The 21,935-nt window shown below is 39.8% G+C and overlaps 1 protein-coding gene and 1 long non-coding RNA gene across 3 annotated transcripts in view; one reads left to right on the top strand and one right to left on the bottom strand.

The window, feature by feature from the left end:
* Positions 1-1,072: 1,072 nt before the first annotated feature.
* DEPDC7 (DEP domain containing 7) lies at positions 1,073-18,611 on the bottom strand. Its single transcript, XM_017948509.2, has 9 exons — positions 18,453-18,611; positions 8,529-8,919; positions 6,813-6,940; positions 5,839-6,028; positions 3,065-3,276; positions 2,177-2,319; positions 1,861-1,986; positions 1,687-1,765; positions 1,073-1,392 (listed from the first exon to the last, which is right to left on the bottom strand). Exons 1-9 carry the CDS (start codon positions 18,523-18,525, stop codon positions 1,199-1,201), a joined length of 1,536 nt encoding a protein of 511 aa, XP_017803998.2. The 5' UTR covers positions 18,526-18,611; the 3' UTR covers positions 1,073-1,198.
* A 497-nt stretch (positions 18,612-19,108) lies between these two features.
* The window catches only part of LOC108581927, a 117,527-nt gene continuing 114,700 nt past the window's right edge, over positions 19,109-21,935 (top strand). For both annotated transcript variants that reach the window (XR_002517034.2, XR_001894847.3), the window contains exon 1: positions 19,109-19,190. This is a non-coding gene — a long non-coding RNA (uncharacterized LOC108581927). The remainder of the gene's footprint in view (positions 19,191-21,935) is intronic.

The raw sequence follows: 21,935 nt of genomic DNA, 5'->3' as shown, positions 1-21,935 counted from the left end.
CCCGCCTTAGCCTCCCAAAGTGCTGGGATTACAGAATTTACAGATTTTTTGTTTTTTGAAACAGAGTCTCGCTCTATCGCCCAGGCTGGAGTGCAGTGGCATGATCTCGGCTCACTACAAGCTCTGCCTCCCGGGTTCACACCACTCTCCTGCCTCAGGCTTCCAGGTAGCTGGGACTACAGGCACCCGCCACCATGCTCGGCTAATTTTTTGTATTTTTTTTTTTTTAATAGAGACGGGGTTTCACCATGTTAGCCAGGATGGTCTTGATCTCCTGACCTCGTGGCCCGCCCACCTTGGACTCCCAATGTGCTGGGATTACAGGCTTGAGCCACTGCCCCCGGCCCAGAACTTACAGATTTTTAAAGAGAAACTTACACACATCAACCAGGTGCAATTTATGGACATTTGAATCTCCATTTGAATAAACTGTCAAAATCATTTGAGATCATCGTAAGATTTCAACACTAACTGCAAACCTGATATTAAGGAGTTGTAGGTTTATGTGAATGACAATGGTATCATGGTTGTTTTTTTAATGTCCTTTTTGTCATGCACACCAACATTTTATAGCTGAAATATGATATCTGAAATTTGCTGGGGTGAGTGAGGAATGAGTCAGGGTATAGATTAAACAAGACTGTCCATGAGTTGGCAGTTGTCACTGTTAGTTAATGGGTACAAGCAAGAGTTCGTTACTCTATTTTCTCCACTTTTATATGTTTGAAATTTTCCACAATAAGCTTTAAAAATTGTGTTTTTGGAAGCATTAGGACAGTCTGATTTCTGATTTGTCTACAACTTAAGGTAATTAGCAAATTCTTTTTATCATAGCCTAAGTTTCTATCTTGCATCTTTAGGGAGTACCTTTCAAAACACAAACCCCATTCCTATTAATATGTAATTATCGTTTTCTTTACTGTTTAATGCTTTCTTATACAAACATTGCAATGTCATAACATCTAAATATTATGTTCTATAAAGCATTGAGCACAGTAATTATAAATCAACTCACTTAAGTACTTAACAGCGATACACCATATGATTAATACTCAGCTTCTGACACACAAAGTTATACAAAAAAATTTTTATTAAGTACAGTTTCATATTTAGAGCTTCCGAGTTACAAATGTGATTGGATATTTAGGATACATAATTTATTCTTAAAATACACAACTTATATACAGACATTAAAAACTCAGTCTCCAAAATGCTCAATAAAGATGTCTGGGTGACACTTATAGAATTGACCTAGCAATTTTTTCTTCTCTTTGGCAGAAAGTTTTGAATCCTCATCAATAGTTTTTAGTAAATTCAACAGCTCATCTTTGGTTGTCTTCTGCGTATTGTTGAAATAGTCACGTTGATCAATTCTCTGGCAATAAATATATCCTTAAAGTTTAAAAGTAAAAAGTTCAGTTAATGACTCAATTCCTCATATTTAACCAAAAAAAATCAAGCAATATTCTTGTCTTTATGTTTTTCTTCCCCATTTTGTAATATGCACTGAAGATGGTAAGCACCGCTGACTTTCTAACCCTTGTCAAGTTGCTTAGTCTGAATTACTCTGAGGAGAATGTTTTAAATTTGGTTGAAATTAAAGTCCAACTACTTATAGCAAACATTTTCAAAAAACACCTGAAATTTATCTTTGGAACATCATGAAAACAATATTTCTCAGATTACCTGCATCTCTATTTGGATCTCTTCCATTCTGTATGGCCATAAGCTTAACACTTACAATTTTATGTAGAGTTCCAGGAATCTTAAGAAAAAGAAGGGACATGGGACATTATCCAAATGCATTTTAATCTAGTGATCTATTACATAAGCTCAATTTAACTACTTTCACAATTTTACCTTAAAAACATCTTTCTGATGATCCATTAAAAAGAGTACCAGAAGATCTGTTTTGCCTTTCGATAAATTTTTATTGTCAACAATAGCTTTCGAGAATATCCTTTTCACAACCATTCGGTTGTCACTCTATAAAAATAAAACAAATATATCCAATAGTATATATTGAAGACACAAGTTTAATATAAAAGAGAATATTAAATATTAATAGCTATTATCCATTTCAGCATACTTGATGCTGAAGATGGAATAATCTAATACTTAATCTATAAGTTATTAAAGATATTAAATACAACTAACAGTTAAACAAAAGACTTACTTCTTTCTGTAATTTAAACTCAGAAGGATTTGCTGCAACAGCCATGAAATACAGCAGTCTTCTAAATTCTTCTCTATTTTGGAAATCTAAAAGCTTTAGAAGGAGCTGGGTAGCTTCTAAAGCTATTTCCGTCTTCCCATTCACTTTAGCCAAAAGAAAAAACTGCTTTTAATTGACCAAATATGACCATATTAAAAGGAACAAAACTCAAGTTATAGTTTGAGTTAAAAAGTGCACTTATTCAAAATTATTTCCAAAAGCAAAAGCAAGACTAGGAATTAACAATGAATGGTGGATACCATAAAGGCAGCTTGTTCTCAAATTGGCAACTAACACCCTAAGTCCCTGTCATATAATATCTTCGGGCATTAAATCTAACTCTCAGCTTTGTGGATAAAATCCCATTCTGTTTTTCATTAATTCAGTACATTTGGGAGTATACCATGTGTACAAAACTCACATATCCAATTTTACTTGAGAAAAATAGGGGGAATTTTCTGAAACCTCCAATTTGTTTCCAACAAATTATGCAGCTCATTGGTAGAGAGACAAAGCAGAGAGTCTGCCATTTTGAAGAGACTGAACGGGCAGTAATGGTGGTGCTGGTAACTCTTCTAAAAGAAGAGAATTGCTGCTTTATGCTTAAGCTTCCGGTGAATGAGAGCAGCATTATGCTCCTGGGTAACCAGAAGTTTCTGCATAACTTTAGAGCTTGTTAAAGCCTCTTTCCAAATGACCTCTAGAATTTTTTGAACAAACATACTTTCCATGAATTAATCCAGATCCACTCCCAGCTTGTAGTAGTACTATTTTGGTTCAGTTTGAGAACTAACTTTTTCTTGTTTCCTCCAAAAGATAAATGCTAGTATCCAATTAGATCTTACTTACCTAAGAGTTCTGCAATTCCATTATGAACATCAGATAAGTGATTTAACAGAGGTTCCCTACTACTGTAATATCTGCCAATGGCATCAAACAGAAGTTCTTTCACTAAGTCTGTTCGGTCTGGTTGCTCAGGAAAGCTTCTGCTTATTTCCACCACCATCTGGTCTGGAAGGTATTCCAAACAGTCAATTGCTGCAGAGAGCCACTCATCTTCCCTATACGGGAGAGGGAAAGATTATTTAAAAGGCAAAGAATAACAAATATACACATGGTACCTAATTCACTAGCTATTTCATGCCATCAGGATAAATTTCTACATGAGCTTAAAAGATATGTATAGCTCTTTTTAATATATAGCTAGATCATGTATCACATTTACAAGTTCAGTTTAATGTTTTCCCTTTATTTTTTCCTTTTTCACGAAAACAAACTCTCCACCACAATACAGAGGTGAAAAGAGCATACAAATTCAAACTCTGCTCTTGCTCTTCACATTTACAATGGAGACCCAGAAACTCCAAGTTACTTGCTCAGGCCTCAGGCAGGACTAGATCCCAGATCTGAGTTCTGGGCCAATATTTCTCCAACACAGTGTTGCTTACTTCAGAGTTCTGTATGATCTATTAGCTCTCCCTTTAGCTAGGACAGAAAAGTTTCAAACGTTTCAAAATAATTACACATCAGACCTGGCGCGGTGGCTCACGCCTGTAATCCCAGCACTTTGGGAGGCCGAGCCAGGTGGATCACATGAGGTCAGGAGTTCGAGACGAGCCAGGCCAACATGGTGAAATCCCGTCTCTACTAAAAATGCAGAAATTAGCTGGGCATGGTGGTGTGCCCCTGTCATCCAAGACACTCGGAAGGCTGAGGTGGGAGAATTGTTTGAACCCAGAATGCAGAGGCTGCAGTGAGCCGAGATTGTGCCACTGCACTCCAGCCTGGGCAACAGAGCGAGACCTCATCTCAAAAAACAAACCAACAAAATAATTAAATATCAATTATCATCTACAGTAAAATCCTGCTGAGTAACTTCAGAAAAATGTTAATTTCAAGAAATAAAGTAGCAAACTTTTAATATTCCATTTTTTATATCTATCTATCTATCTATCTATCTATCTATCTATCTATCTATTGTTAAAAAGCAATCAATCATGTCCTCTACTGCCATACTGCCATGGACTCAGGACAACTAATTCAGCCAGGTGAGGTATCTCAGGCAGGTCATTTCACCTCTCTCGACATCAGCTTCAACTTTATATGATAAGATGATCTTTAAGGTCACTTCTAACACAAATTCTGATTTTGTATATAAAAATTAATAATTACAAGGCCGGACGCAGTGGCTCACGCCTGTAATCCCAGCACTTTGGGAGGCCAACGTGGGCAGATCACAAGGTCAGGAGTTCAAGACCAGCCTGGCCAATATGGTGAAACCCCATCTCTACTAAAAATACAAAAATCAGCCAGGCGTGGTGGCATGCACCTGTAGTTCCAGCTATTTGGGAGGCTGAGGCAGAAGAATCGCTTGAACCCAGGAGGCGGAGGTTGCAGTGAGCTGAGATCATGCCACTGCACTCCAGCCTGGGTGACAGAGGGAGACTCTATCTCAAAAAAAAAAAAAAAAGAATTTAGTAATTACAAAATGTTTCACATGTTCCTTTAGGTTATAGAAATGTGTTTTATCTGCAGAATTCAGTAACACATATGTTGGGATTAACTTTTTCATATAAGGCTTTAAGCTGCCTTTTGGCATTCAACTGTTTATAGTATTAATAGTTCTTTGGAACGTAGAATTAGTGAAGTACTAAAAATGTAATTGTATTCCTTTCAAACATTTTCATCCCCTTAACTAGACTGGAACACTATCTGCTAAGGCAAAATAATAAAAAATTAAGCTAGAAAAATCCAATAACTTATTTTAACCTTCAATAATTTTTATAGAAGAGCCTCAAAGTTATGAGTAATGCAGAACTCTTCCTTAAGGAAAAAAAGTCTTAATTCCCTCAGCATCTAAAGTTAAGCCTTCAAACCTTAGGATTTATATTCAAGAGAGTAGTAACTGGAATGAGAGAGTTACTTTCATTGTTTTGTTTTTTCTGAGACAGAGTCTCACTCTGTCACCCAGGCTGGAATGCAGCAGCATGATCTTGGCTCACTGCAACCTCCGCCTCCCAAGTTCAAGTGATTTTCCTGCCTCAGCCTTCCAGGTAGCTGGGATTATGTGCCACCATCCCTGGCTAATTTTTGTATGAGTCGGGGTTTTATCATGTTGGCCAGGCTGGTCTCGAACTCCTGACCTCAAGTGATCCAACCACCTCGGCCTCCCAAAGTGCTGGGATTACAGGCGTGGGCCACCGCACCCCGCCTTATTGTATTTCTTTAATACAACTAGTTAACTAAATACATATGTAACAGACATTCTAGATACGTGATCAAAGGATCTCAAGAATCTGTCAAATCTGTTTCTACCAGGTCCCTTTGAGGAATTTAAAGAGTTCAGACAGCTCTACATTTTAACAAAGATAAGAAGCTAAAGCATAATCCTTTTTTTCACTTAATGTACAAGTTACATGTGAAACAAAAATGAACATGAAAAATGAAACAAATCTTTTTCTAATTTTGACTAATGTCATTTTGTTCTTCACATTCTCAAATACTGGTAATATTAACAATGCATATCTGATCCTATAGAAAAAAGAATAGAACAGATTATCTTAAAACCATTATCTCAATCTACCTACAAACACACTCAAATTATTATATGTATTTCCACATACTGAGAGTCACTATAAGCCTTGAGAATCCCTCGATCCAGATAGTTACTGCTGTTGACCATGTCGGACTGCCTCTTAGATTGAGGAACTTTAGGTACAGCCTCTTGCTGTTTCAATAAGGAGTCAAGAAGTGGAAGATCTACAAGTTGTAGTAGACGCCCAATTGTTTCTTCTTGCCACACTTCATTAATAACTACACAGGAAAAATGACAAGGTGAAAAGTAACAATAGTTACTATATGCTCACCATAATATTTTTCTAAGCAGGTCTAAGCTAGTAAATTTGTGGCCAAAAAGAAAGAAAAAGTCAACCTTATGAAGTGCTTTCTTATAACAAAGTAAAACAATCCAAGATTTGTTTAGAGTGTAGGAGAATAGGCTTTGGACAACAGGAATTCTTTTCATTCTTTGTACTGTAAAAAGCAATCTGTCAGAGATAAGAGATCAAGTCATGTAACATGTTAATAAGGACTTTGGAAGAAAGAATGATTCATTCAAGCTAAAAACTTGTTTGAAACTATTGGCTGCAGATTATTCCACTCAGGGTTTCCACAACTGGAATGGGGGAAAGGTGGAAATTAAAGTCATTAAACTATATTCCATTGCCACAGACAAGGAAGAACTGAAGAATTCTGTTAACGTTTTAATGTAATTTTCAACTTTTATTTGACCTAATAAAATCTTAGGAAAAGAAATATCTGAAAGCATATTTTCAATACAAATCTGCATGCAAAACATCTCAGATCTGAACCTTTGCCAGCTGATCGGACAAAAGTCAGTGTTCAAGAGTTCTAACACTGATCTATTTGTTAAAGATAATAGACTTCTGTTAAAATTTAACATAAACAGCTTTAATACATAGTGCACTCTTTCTCTGTACTTTGAATATGTAAAATCTAATAAAGGTTAACATTTAAAAATTTTAAATAACTTTGAAGTTAGTCTTCTACTTCTTACTTTGCTTCATCTTTAGCTTACCTTGTGGAGACAAGGTTGCAGAGATATTTACATGAGGGGAGTTGGCAGGCTTTAAACTCAGATTTTCCCACAGGTCCTCTAAACTGGCTGATTTGATATCAGATGACTTAAATAATGCATCTGCATACCTAAAATGAATTTATTTCAGAAATGAACATTTACTAAGCCCACAGAAATATTTTAGTATTTGAGAGCTAAGAGTTTTCTACAGAGTTATGCATTTCAGAGCAAAACCACAACAAATCCAAATTCTAAGAGTAGAATAAATTATAAAAACACCCACCTTCTTTCTCAAGCATATTCTGTTCTCCTTTGAACATTTTCTTAGATTTAAGTGATTCGATGACTAAAATCTTAGTCGCCAGTTTAAAAATGCAATCAAACATAACTGAACTTCATTATGCGTACTGGTTTTATCAGTTATCTCTTTGTGGGGCATTCTTTGGTGGAGAGTGTAAGCACTCTCCACCAAAGAATTTCTAAATACAGATCCACAGCCCTTTACCTGCAATTCTAAAACCCAAAAAGCTTTGAAAATCAAAGGTCTATTTAGAGCTCATATAGTGACAAAACCTGTCCCGAGACTATAATAGCTTTAATTTATCCCGGTAGTATATTCTTTTGTTTACCACAGAAATATCATGCTTGATTACCAGATGTTGTCCCAGATGCCTCTAGGGATGTTGAACCATATATATGTACAACATAACTTTTCTAAATGCTCCAAAGTTCCAAATTCCTAAATGCATCCAGACCCAAAGATTTCAGATGAAGTGTGTGGACCTGCATCTGAAAGTGTTGACTGTGCCTTACTTTATCCTCATATTTCCTTTCTACACAAAGAGGTACATTTTATCATGTTTTAGATTGGGTTAAAACATGTAAAAATGGGCCAGGCGCAGTGGCTTACGCTTCTAATTATTCCAACACTTTAGGAGGCCAAGATGGGAAGATCACTTGAGCCCAGGAGTTTCAGACTAGCCTGGTCTCGAACCATAATGGGATTCTGTCTCCACAGAAAAAGAAAAGAAAAAGAATTAGCCAGGCATGGTGGTGTATGCCCGTAGTCCCAGCTACTGGGAGGCCAGGGTGGGAGGGTTGCTTGAGCCCAAGAGGCAGACGATGCAGTGAGCTGAGATCACACCACTGCACTCCAGTCTGGGTGAGAGAGTAAGACCCTGTCTCGTCAGATCTGAATTATAAGAGCTTCAACTATACCTCTGTGTCACCACTGCACAGTTTAGCTGAGGGTAACAAAGGGGAAAAGGTAAAGTTGGCTTACTTCATGACAAATAGCTATAAGTTCATTATGCATTATCACCCACATCCATTTCAATCACTGGATTCCACAATTCTGTCTCCCCAGTTTCCCTTTAAATGATTCCTTCTTCCCTCCCACCTCAGTCTGGGTTTCTCTCTGCCTGCCTTCGCTATGTTCTCATACCAAGTGGTATGAAAACATTTTTTACACTGTAACTATAACCTGAAGCAGGAAAATCAAAGTGTTGTTGACTGCTTCTGCTAAATATAAAATATGACTAGGAGATACCCAATAAAGTTAACAAAATTTCATCGCACTTTATCAAATTTACCCACAGACCCATATTTTAGCCACATGTACTGCTAAAAAGCTAATATAAAGCCAGTTGGCATCTCATAAAAAGGTAGACAAAATCCTGTCAATATCCCCGTGATAATCTAACATTATAGACCAACCTGGAAGGTGAACATAGTTTGTTCTCTTTGCCTAACTGACTGTCTTGGTTAGGTATTGTGGTGAATCTATAAAGGCTGCAACTACTATCTTCAAATGTAGGTTTTTTGTCTTTTCCAAAGACTTTGGTTGGAATTGCTTCAAATACTTTGTAGTCCATAAGTGCTTGACACACTCTCACCACTTTGGCCCGAGGAATATCTACATCACCAAAATATTTATTCTGAATTAGGTGAGAAAAAATGACATCCACAGCTTCTGAACCAACAAAGCAGTCATTGTGCCGTTTTAAACGGTGCCTTCGTTTTTTCACTTCCACTTGTGTTTGAAGAGTGTTTATGATGCTGCTCCATACATATGTGGCTCCAAATGGCTTCTGAGCTACACTGAAACCTAGGAGAAAAATCATAGAGAAACTGGGATTTGGTACCTTGTTCATTTGTAATAAGGTCTAAGCAATCCTTAGACAAAAATGTAGTAATTTCCAAAGTTATTGATAAGGAGCAACTATGAGGGTAGCTTATTGAAATACTGCTTTAATAGCAATTCATTAAAAAATATGGTACTTATTATATGCCAAATACTGTTCTATATGCTAAGATACAACAGTAAGCAAAATAAGATCCCTGTTCCCAGAAACTTAAGACTTTGTAGGAAGACAATCCATATGTGTTAGATCAGTGCTGAGGAGAACAATAAAGCTAGATAAGATAAGGAATGCTACTTTAAATGGGATGTCAGGAAAGACCTGTGTGATAAGGTTATACCTGAGCGGAAACGCAAGTAAAACCAAGAAGCAAGCTGTGCAGACATCTGGGGAAAGAGCACATACCCTGAGGTGGGAGTGTGCTCTGGTAGGATAGGAGGGAGGTCAGCACAGCCAGAGTGGTGTGGGGAGGGAGAGAAGAACAGGAAGTTAGATCAAGGAGGGAGAGGGGCTGGCGTTTGAGACTGGGAGTTAGGAGGACACATCAAGTAGGACCTTGCGGCAGTTACCAGTTATGTACAAGAATTCTATTACATGCCTTATGTAAATTATCTAATCTTCAATAGCAACCTGTGAGGTAGGTATCGTTTCCATTTGAGAGATGGAAAACAGAGTCACAGAGGTTACATAGCACTTCCAGATATTATATTGAAAGAGGTAGTACTGGGACTTGGCTCATGTTTTATATGACTTTGAAGCACTTATGAGTCATACACACACACACACACACAGTCACGCACCACAAAACAACATTTCTGTCAACAATGTACCACATATAACAGTGGTCCTACATAATTACAATGGAGCTTAAAAATCCCTGTTTCTAGCTCTTGCTGTACCTTTTCTATGTTTAGATACACAAGTACTTATCATTGTGTTACAACTGCTTACAGCATTCAGTACAGCTCTGCATGTTTGTGGCCTAGAAGCAACAGGCTATCCCACATAGCCTAGGTGTGTAGCAGGCTATACCATCAAGGTTTGTGGAACTACACTCTATGATGTTTGCACAACAATGAAATCACCAGACAATACATTTCTCAGTACATATCCCTGTCACTACACTATGCATGACTGTGTATACACACACACACACACAAAAAAAAAATCACTACAGGAATAAACTAATATTTTTAAAGCCTCCTATGATGCAGGCTTATGAGTTAAACACTTTGTATGCAGGGTAAAGTAACAATTTGGTTCCTACCCTATAGGAGCTTATGACCTATTGCAAAGACAGTACGCACAGAAGTAAAGCAAGATTTTTGCCAAACACAAAAGGAGAAAAACAAACTTTCAAAAATATCCTATATTTTTCCTCATTGTAATTGGCAGATATTTGGAAATCAATAGGAAAGAAATCAGGTCTTGGGCTTTTGAAAACCGATGGAATGGATTACAGCGAATCACCCACTTGGTGGCTGGCTGGCTCTCTCCCTTTTTTCCTTTCATAAAGAGTTCTTCTCTCCCTCCCCTTTAACGTGTTACACTTTTTAGTGATCCTCTGAAAACTCAGCAATCCTAATTTAAGCCCCATTTATGTTTGGTTTGTTACTTCCTTTATTTTTACGATATTTTGGCGGAGAGGTTGAAGTTATTACTTCCTTTAAGATACTCTAAAAAGGAAAACCATATGCATGAGTACAATGGTAAGGAAAAAAGGAAATTATAATTAAAGAAATTGCTACTTGAAATTATCTTCCTACTTTTTTAGGCAAAATAGAATGTGTAAGATGATGAAAGCATAAGATAAGCTCCTGAAGGACATTATTAAAACTCCTTTACAGCCTGCTGAAGATAGTGAAACGTCCTCTCTACTAAAAATACAAAAATTGGCCAGGCATGGTGTCAGGCACCTGTAATTCCAGCTACTCAGGAGGCTGAGACAGAATTGCTTGAAGGTGGGAGACAGAGGTTGCAGTGAGCTGAGACAGTGCCACTGAACTTCAACCTGGACAACAAAGGAAGACTCCCTCTAATAAACAAACAAACAAACAACTCCTCTTAGTGCACTAGAGCCATAAATTATAAGTGGGTCATTTGAAATTCATCTCTTATGTTGCAATAAATACAAGGAGTACACTGAACCACTACACTGATTTCACTTGTAGCATAATTCTGTAGATACTAGCAATTTAAACATCTTTATAGTGAAAATTAATAGCATATACACAAACACACAGCCCTTTATTGTTTGTTTGTATATTTCTAATACTAAAAGTAGATGGGTAATTTACTACCTAGTTGCTCGTCGCCCAGGCTGGAGTGCAATGGCGTGATCTTGGCTCACTGCAAGCTCCGCCTCCTGGGTTCACGCCATTCTCCTGCCTCAGCCTCCCGAGTAGCTGGGACTACAGGTGCCCACCACCATGCCTGGCTAATTTTTTGTATTGTTTTTCAGTAGAGACGGGATTTCACTGTATTAGCCAGGATAGTCTCGATCTCCTGACCTCGTGAACCTCCCGCCTCGGCCTCACAAAGTGAGCGAGATTGTTTTTAATTGTCAAAATTGTATTTTAAATTTGAAGATATTTCACGAGCCAGTACTAAACAAAGATGGAAGGAATTGTTGCCAGTCTTCCAAATATAATGTGAGCTGTTTCAGGAACTGAATTATGGAGAACTGACTAAATAAATCAAGCTGTAATTAGACTTACTCTTGGTACAGTATTTAGTCTCTGTTGAACAGGACAAGAATGAGGCATCTGATGGAATCTCAAAGTAAGTCCAGGTCATTCCTGGTATGCAGAACTCAGGAGTAGTTGTACTGTTTCCAGCCACAATGCCTAAACATTGTGAGCGACTAATATTCTTAACTTCCTAAAATACCAGAGATTATAAATAAGATTTAAACAAACAATTTCTGCTTAACTTTTCAAATCTTTATTATTAATAGCTAACATTTGAGTATTTACACTATGACAGGCTCTGTCTTCTCGCATTTAATTCTGATAAGCTTCTCTGCGAAATGATTATTAATAATCCTATTTTGAGGAAACTGAGGCTCCGTGAGTTAAACCTGCCCTCAGTTACGCAGCTAATAAATACATACTAGTTTTTCCTAGTACTTAAATACAAATATATGAAAAGTCAGCCACCAGATAAGTCGTTTAAGCATTAACCTTTCGCTGGAAACTTGGATTAAGTGAAACAGCTTTAAGAGAGCCAAGAGATAAAACAAACTAAGGACCCTTAATCAAGCTATTTAAAAACAGTAGTCAGTACTCTTAAAATAAGGCAGGATATCATAAATTCTGTAATAAATAATACCATAGTACACAGGGTAAGACAGGAAAAGGAAGACATGCAAGATTCATACTTCGATCAGACTGCCTTTTAAGAACCAATGAGACAGACTTTTGGACTAGTTATAATAAAAAGATGAAACACATAAGTCATAACACTTGAGCTACAAGTAGGTTAGTATACAAATCGTAAATGATAAGGCTGAGTCACTTATTAATTACAGATCAATAAGACAGCTGAAGAGGGCGGTGTAGTTGGCCTCAATGAGTAGAAACGGCTAATCTTCACAGAATAATTAGAGGTAAAGAATAAATTTCCCCATATTAACTTATGGGAAATCAGGAGGTTTTGCAGGTTGAATAACACTGTATAAAAGATTAAAGAACTGATTAGAGCAGGATAGTAGGCACCTGTGAACCACAGGCTTCCAGAGTCCTCCAGGCATGATACAATACAGCCCTCACAGGTCCCCTCTGTTCTCACTGACCATCAATTCCCAACCATTGCATCCTGGAGAATTTCCCTTCAAGCACCACCACCTACAGACCCAAACTAGCTCATGTTCATACAGATGCTTTCATACACAACGTACCCTAGACTTGACAAGTAAATGTGCCAAAACTCATACCAGGATAACCTGCTTTTTTAAATGCTGACTTCACCAGTTGAACACATATCCCCCATATACTGGTTTGAAACTTATTTATCATCATCTAAAAGCTGAAATGAATATTGGTATAGCAGATCATGGCCCAGTAAGATGACTTACTGTGATTTCTAAACAGGATTTAAGAGACCAGAAATAGACAATGAATGTTTTTTAAGTCTTGCAATCAGAATTAAGGGTTCAGCTTGTCCTCAAACCTCACTTTCATATGAGCTAAACAACCTTTTGAAATCCATCACTATCTACATCTTGATGCTTCCTTACATTTTGTCAAGCATTTTCTTTTTTTTTCTTTTTCTTTTGAGATGGTGTCTCACTCTGTCACCAGGCTGGAGTGCAGTGGCACGATCTCGGCTCACTGCAACCTCCAACTCCCTGGTTCAAGTGATTTTCCTGCCTCAGCCTCCTGAGTAGGTAGGATTACAGGCACCCACCACCACGTCCAGCTAATTTTTTTTTTTTTTTTTTTTTTGTATTTTTAGTAGCGACAGGGTTTCACCATGTTGGCCAGGATGGTCTTGAACTCCTGACCTCGTGATCCACCCACCTCAGCCTCCCAAAGTGCTGGGATTACAGGTGTGAGCCACCACGCCCAGCCTGGTCAAACATTTTCTAAAAGCATCATGGGACAAATGGAATCAAAGAGTTTAGAGATCAGCTATAAAAACTCTGGATAAGAGACAATCTCTGTAAGTAGGTTTCTTCATCTACTGATAAAATAGTTGAACACAATATTTTAGGTTAGTTTCAGGTCTAAGCTGCCAGGCCAGGCACAGTGGCTCATACCTCTGATCCCAGGACTTTGGAAGGCCACCGCGGGAAGACTGCTTGAGGCCAGGAGTTCAAGATTACAGTGGGCTATGATTGCACCATTGTACTCCAGCCTGGGTGACAAAGTGAGATCCTATCTTTAAATAAACTGATTATAGGAATGTAAAGACTGAAACTATGTTTCCTCCATTTAGATAAGGACACTGAACACCAAATATAGCAGATCCATAGGCAAGAAAGGAAGCATTTGGACAAATTTGACTGTACCAGATACAAAACCTTTTGGAAGGTTGCCTAATGAGGTTCAGAAATAATTTAATTATCTAGCCTACAACACATAGTCTTAAGCACTATATAAAACTAGGCTAGTTAACCTTCATTTTTCAAGCAGACTCATCCTTATTTGCTTGAAAACAATAGCTATTTTTCAAAAGCTGCCCTTCACATGTATTTGAACTCTACTATAAAAAATTTGCCAACAGTAAAAGTTAAACTTCAGTAATAATCATCCTCGCTTCTAAGAATTCACACTAAATAATCAAGTTACAATAATTCCTTAAAAATGTCAACAAATTACATTTACCCAAAAATTAGGGATAATCAGCATCAACCATAATCCACCTTGTCAGCAACCCCAGCCTACTGTGAAAACCTATTTAAAGGGAAAACAATTGTATAATCACTTCTAATAGTAAGATTATATTAAATCTTTAGAAGTAGATCAATATACACATTATAAAATTGGATCCCAATGTAAGGTAAACATACACACAAAATTACTAAAACACACTACCTCTTAATGAACATATAACAATTTTGTTTTCATTCTCGGTCTTTAGACTGGACTTAAAAAAAAAAAAAAAAAAGGAACTGAATCCAGACAGCTGATGTTTCTCCATAAAACTTTTAAGAGATGGTGAGCTAGTGCCCGATTTCTTTCAGATTTCCTAATAGTTCAGAGATTTAAATTATTTAATTGCCTTACAGATTGCCTCAATATAATACAATTGGTTATCAATATCTGTCAGTTGCTAATTATTGCTAACTACTAAAAAACTTATTTTTTTTTGTTTTTCTTTTCTTTTTTTTTTTTTTTTTTTTTTTTTGAGACAGAGGATTACTTTGTCATCCAGGCTAGAGTGCAGTGGTGTGATCTTGGCTCACCACAACCTCTGCCTCCCAGGTTCAAGCGATTCTCCTGCCTCAACCTCCCAAGTAGCTGGGATTACAGGTGTGCACCACTACACCCAGATAATTTTTGGATTTTTTTTTTTTTTAGCAGAAATAGGGTTTCATCACATTGGCCAGGCTGGTCTCAAACTCCTGGCCTTGAATAATCCACCTGCCTCAACCTCCCAAAGTGCTGGCATTACAGATGTGAGCCACTACACCCCATTCATAAAAACAAAATTTTAAAGAAAGGTTAACCCAGTGGTTCTCAATGGGTGATTATACCCCCCACAGGCCATGTCTGGAGACATTTTTGATTATCACAATGAGTGTGGGTATTGCTGGCATCTAGTGGGCAGAGGGATGCTACTAAACATCCTACAATGCACAGACAGCCACCACAACAAAGAAAGCGTCACTAGTGCCAAGGTTAAGAAACCTTGGGTTGACTGAATACTGTTCAGACATGGAAACTTGTGCTAACACAGCAGACACAGTGCTAGGTGCTGTGACTACAAAGAATTAGACCAGTGTGGACTCTGCAGTCGCAGGGACCTGAGTTCCATTGTTGGGTCCCTCATTTACTAATAACACAATCTTGAGCAAACTGCCTAACTTTTCTGTTGCAAAACAGAGCTAACTCCACTTCTCTACTCATTGCGAGGATCATGAGATAATATTTTAATGTGTCTCACAAAATGCCCAGAAATTATATCACTAAAAACAAGAGGAGGAAACTGTCACAGTCTAGAAGACTCAGTACATGACAACTCAATGTAATACAATATCTTGGATGGGATCCTGGAAGAGAACATTAAGCAAATACCAAGGGAATCTAAGTGTGGAATCTTCAGTTAATAATTATATGTATCAATATTGGTTCATTAATTATGACATTAATTATGACAAATGGACCATACTATTTAGTGAATCTATTCTAAAATTTTAAGTTTATTTTAAAAGTAGAAAGAAAAGGGAGGTATCTTTCTTCCTCTTCCTTCCTCTGAACTCAGAGGACACAGTCCCCAACCTTAGGAGTTTACCTTTTATTTACTCCTACTACCTGGATGATGTCAAGCTCTGAATAGTATTCAATCACATAAAGGCCACCAGGAGATGAGAAGACAAAATGTGACACATACCAGAGGATTTAACTTTTCATCAGAAAATAACACATCTACAAATCCTAAACCATTTAGGATTTAAGAGAATTTTAAGACAGATTTTTTCAAACGAGGTTTTAAAATATTACTCAAAGAATTGTCAAGACAACAAAGAAAAAGGACGTTTGTTGGATAGTAACCAAAATCTCATGAAAATATTAATAAATGTAAAGAGAATTGTGTTTATGGTGTTAAAACTGGACAGTTGTGACTGAGTGGAAAAATTTTCTATACTATGATCCCAACATTACAACACTTTTACTGGATATTGGTTCTGGTAGTCCAAAGTTTATTTTCCTGCTAGTTGGCATTAGAGGTGTCATGCTGAAGACTGTGATTGCCTCTGAAAAAAGGGGTGCAGGTAGGTAAAAGAAGTGTCTACCAACACAAAAAATTTAAAATATCTACACGAGAATTATCAGCGAAAGCAGACATTCGTCCCTGCTTTAATTCACACAGATTAATGAGACAGCATATGGGAAGTACTCTGAGCTCCCTGGAAAAGTGATACCAGGCAAACTCAAAGAATTAGGTTACAGTATAAAGGGATAACAGGATAACAGACTACTTTCTTGTTTGTTATATTAAAAGACAAGTGTTTTTGACGTACTCGCTTAAGACTGGCATATAGATCTCATTTCTTGTACATAAATCAGGTCCCTGGTCATTACAGCCCCTTTAAGGTAAGGGAGAGTTACTAATCGGTGGAGAAACAAAAGTACGAAGCTGCCTGCCAGAGCACACAGAAAGAGAATGGCAAAGAACCAAGAACCGTGTCTCCCATTACCTTGCTCACTGGGACTATGACAAGGCAACTAAAGGGTGAAAGAAAGGCTAACAAATGTTACCAGGTCGGGATTCCAGCGGTAGCAAGCAAAACGAGTGAGAACAGCAGCGGGCCCCTCTCTGTCCACTGCAGCTGGTGTGCCGAGGGCAGCGGTTTCTTTCCTTTGACTCCTGATAACCAGCACTTCAGCTCTTCCCTTTGATAGTTATCTACTTAATTTCTGAATACACACTTCCTTACATCATCTAAGAACCTGTTCACAAATGCCCAAAGCTCCAGAATTGGTATTTCAGCTATTAGAGAAAACAGGGTACCACGTTTTTATTTTAAGCAGGTGACATCTGGGAATTTCCTTCACTGAGTAAGTGGGCCCAAAAGATTTCTCAAGACTGTTCTCAATATCATTTGGTTTTAAACTCCCAAATGTCTTAGCATTTGTCTTCTCTTCACAACGTAAATCAAGGAGACATTCTCAATGTGGCCACTATGTGCTTATCTGGATCCTTTACATGAGAGCAGACTAAGGTCAATATTATGAAGTTTCTTAGAAAAGGACAAGTGAAAAATGGTCCTCTATCATAATCTGTCGTTAGCATTTTGAAGATTAAAAGGAGCATCAGTAAGTCAAACACAAGAGTGGGGCCACTGAGAAGCACCCATTTGACCCACAGGAAGGAATCACAGTTTCACTGTGATTGTTTTTACAAATGAAAGGCTTTTGTCAGAAAGGGAACCAATTCCTACAACATCCCAGACTGGAGCTCCAGAAAGGGGGTAAGTTGTAACTTAACCAAAAGAAAAAAAAAGCCAAGTGTTATCTGAATATCTTGTTATCTGACTCACCCCTATTAACTGAGTTGTAGATCTGCTATAACCAGCATTTTAGAAGTGATATCCGATTCTGTTCATGTGTTTGAACATTTAAAGAAACCAGGATCCTAAATCAACTGCCCCCAAAAGACACGATTAAGCCGGTGGCAGAATTTGCCAACTTCTCTCCTAATTTCATGTAACTTTTTTTTAGCCAAAAACTTCTATTCACTAAAATACGGCTTATACATAGAGTGTTAATAAATACCTTTTATGCCAAATTCCTGCCAGTAGAACTCACATAAACCTCTCATCCCTCCCAGGAAGAGTCTGAGGAGACAAGCTGACTCTTGACTCCTAGCAGTCTGGAGAACAAAGTGGGCAAGGGAGGCGCTCGGCCCCTGGCCATACTGTGCAGTCAAGGTTTGTGGTTGAGACAGGGGGCAAAGAACTACACAAATTCCAGATATCACACTTGTCACTGGTAGCACCGCGGAGCATATCCCGGGGCTCCACGGCGCGTGCCTGGCACGTTAGCGGGCGCACAGACCAACGCGCGGTGAAGGTGAGAGTTTGGGTAGACAGAAAGAAGCTGGGTTGTGCGGGCTGGGTCGGCAGCCTGCAGCCCACCAGCCAGAGAGGAACCCGATCCGCCCGCTCGCCGGGGGCGTTGGCCAAGTGGTCGCAGCTGTGCGGGGCTCGCCCAGCCGGCCGTTGCCAGGCTTAGGCGGCCGAACGCCCTACGCCGCCCGCCCCGCGCCGGGACCCAGCCAGCGCACCCCATCCCGCCCCACGCCATCCCGGATGGCGGTCCTCGGCACCTACCGGGAGGCCTGTGCGCTGGGCTGTGAAGAGCCGAGAGATTCAGCGCAGCAGCCTTCTCCCGCACGGTGGCCATAGCCCTCGCTCCCCGGACGCCAACTCCTCCAACAGCTTCACAGCTCACTGAGCGCCCGTCTGTTAACTGGGCGGGGCGGGGCTCACTGCAGGCCCCGCCCCCGCTGCCGGTCACGTGTCACTCTGGCACCCACTGAACGTAGCCCGCGGCGCCAGAGATCCAAGTTTCCTCGGGCGCGAAGCCACGCGAGCGGTGTCCGGGGAGAGAGCGGTTCTCTGGGCCGGCACCACGCGACCCACGGCTCACACTAGCGGCGTTCGAACCGCGGCCTGCCGTAGATTAACTCGGGGACCAGGCCGGGCGCGGTGGCTCCCAGCACTTTGGGAGGTCAAGGCAGGTAGATCACCTGAGGTCAGGAATTCGAGAGCAGCCTGGCCTACATGGCGAAACCCCGTCTCTACTAAAAATATAAAAATTAGCCGGGCTTGGTGGCGGGCGCCTGTAATCCCAGCTACTCGGGAGGCCGAGGCACAAGAATCGCTTGAACCCAGGAGGCGGAGGTTGCGGTGAGTGGAGATCCACCACTGCACTCCAGCCTGGGTGACAGAGCCAGACTACGTCTCAAAAAAAAAAAAAGAAAAAGAAAAAAAGAAAAAAGAAGTAGTCGGGGACCTGGCAAGCTGCCTAACTGCTCTGTGCCTCGGTGTCCTCACCTTGATGTGGGGGTAGGTTTAGTACCTGCTTCACTGAGATATTTGTTTGTTTTTTAAGGAGGTTTATAGGAACCAATTCAGGTTCAGTATTTAGTTACTGCGTCTGGAACGTAAGTGCTTATAATTATGTTATAGTAGTAGTAGTAGTAATAATAGTAACAATAATAACCGAGTTTTTCATACATCCCTACCTGTACAGAACAAACAAATCCTATGTGGCCCAGGGGAGCAATGTCTAGAGGTCACAGGAGAGCAGCAGCGAATGACCCTGGGACTGGCTGCCAGGAAATCTGTGCTGCCCCCAAAGGAACTGTGGGTCGGGCGGGTAGGGACAGTTTGCTGCCTTTGGAGTGAAGGTGGGGAGAGAAAAGGAGGAAGGGCTGTTAATGGGACACATCTTAGTTACTCGGAAGTTGAAGCCAGGCCAGAGATCCAATGCTGGATACCTCTGAAAGGATGAGTAGTCTTAGAGACAATAATCCAATTGCCAGATACTTGCCCGTTTTTGGGTTTTTTTTTTCGAGTCTGGGAATTTTGCAATCATTTTCAAAACGAGTATGATGTCTTCTTAGAAGGAGGACGCTTGTGTGATTTAGGTGTAAATTAGAATGGTGTTTAAGTAGGAGTTCGTTATTTAGCTTATTGGAAAGAGCTTCTACATGGGGTTGTTTCAGAGAATACATACTAAGAAGCTGTGCCCCTAGGGACCTGGGTTTGTGGGTGGGAGGTGGGGGTCAGTTGCTGCTGCTAAGTGTTAGAAAAAGCTGGCCGGGCACACGCCTGTAGTCCCAGCACTTTGTGGGAGCCGAGGCAGGGGGATCCTTGAGGTCAGGAGTTTGAGACCAGCCTGGCCAAAATGGCGAAACCCCTAGTAAAAATACAAAAACTGGCTGGGCATGGTGGCAGGCACCTGTAATCCCAGCTGCTCAGGAGGCTGAGGCAGGAGAATCACTTGAATCCAGGAGGCGGAGGTTGCATGAGCCAAGATTGTGCCACTGCACTTCAGCCTGGGCGACAGAGTGAGACTCCATCTCAAAAAAGAAAAAAAAAAGTTGCCAACCGGTTGGCAACCTTTTTTTACTGTGACCTGTTCCCCTGATGGTGGTAAAAGCCTGCTTTACTTCTGTTTAAGGATTTTCTTTGTAGTCTCTCAATTGGCTACTACTCACAGAAAGAGGATGCATTCAGGGCTGGTTTCAGGCACCCAATATACCAATTAACTGTATCCCCTGCTGTATAACTGAATGAACACACAAGTCCACCTTCATGGCATAGGAGGGGGGAAAAGCTCATCTGTCTCAGAAGACAAATCTTGAGAAACACTAATATTTGAAAAAGCGTGGTGACCTCAGTGACCATTTTGATACTTTATATAACATTTCAAAGAGTTTTTCACCAACTTATGTGATAATTGTTTACCCCTTCTGGAATGCTGTGATGTTCTTCTCTACTCAGGTACTTTCTAGAAACCATGGGATAGGAAATGCCTACCCCGTTTCCTACTTTCTTCCCTGGACAGATTTTTCCAGGTTACTCTGATGTATTTTTTTTTCCTCTGAGCACCTGTAGCACTTATCAAATGCATTACTATTCAGCCCCTGCTTATATTGATACTCTCTAATTATTACAGCACACACATAATTGCCTAATAAAATTGGAAAATTGCCAGGTGTGGTGGCTCACACCTGTAATCCCAGCACTTTGGGAGGCAGAGGTGGGCAGATCACCTGAGGTCGGGAGTTCAAGACCAGCCTGACCAACATGGATAAACCTCATCTCTACTAAATATACAAAATTAGCCAGGCAGGGTGGCGCATGCCTGCAATCCCAGCTACTCAGGAGGCTGAGGCAGGAGAATCGCTTGAACCCGGGCAGTGGAGGTTGCAGTGAGCTGAGATCGCGCCATTGCACTCCAGCCTGGGCAACAGGAGCGAAACCCCATCTCAAAAAAATAAATAAATAAATTGAAAAATTGTCCAGGGTAGGGAGCATATTTTAACCTCTCGGACTTCTTTTAGCATCTGTGCATTGTTGGGCAAATAATAGATGCTCTGATTGTCCCCATCAAAATACAGAGCTTTAAAAAATATCAGTTTCCTACCTTTTAAAGTTTAAAGTTTAGGAACTTCTAATAGAAAAAGTTCTTTTAAAAATCCCAACTGGACGCGGTGGCTCATGCCTATAATCCCAGCACTTTGCGAAGCCGAAGCAGGTGGATCGCTTGAATCCAGGAGTTTGAGACCAGCCTGGGTAACATGGCGAAACCCCATCTCTACAAAAAAAAAATACAAAAAATTAGCCGGGCATGGTGGTGTGCGCCTGTAGTTCCAACTACTTGGGAGGCTGAGGTGGGAGGATCGCTTGAGCCCAGGGAGGTGGAGGTTGCAGTAAGCGAAGATCGTGCCACTGCACTCCAGCCTGCGTGAGAGAATGAGACCCTGTCTCAAAACAAACAAACAAACAAACAAAACAAAAAAACCCTTTCATAACTAACAAGTATCACAATCACCCAGTTTATGACATGAAAGGAAATTTCTTTCATCCCTTTCTCATTAATCAGTGCACAGCTGCAAAGACTTTGGCCTTTTTTGTTTTCAGTGCCATAAAACTACCAGCAGCATACACCCGAGCTGTAATCTTTGCATAGTATTTTTTATTTTCACTTACAGAATGCTTTAAAACCACTTTTATTGATTATTTCGCCAACAAGTATGTCACGTCAGTATATGTTTAGCATATGGGAAAAACTTCACTTGA

This window comes from Papio anubis, chromosome 12 (genome assembly GCF_008728515.1).
Source record: "Papio anubis isolate 15944 chromosome 12, Panubis1.0, whole genome shotgun sequence".
In the NCBI taxonomy this organism is placed as follows: domain Eukaryota; kingdom Metazoa; phylum Chordata; class Mammalia; order Primates; family Cercopithecidae; genus Papio; species Papio anubis.
Note: the sequence above shows the minus strand (reverse complement) of the source record. Positions and strands in the feature narration are given on the sequence as shown.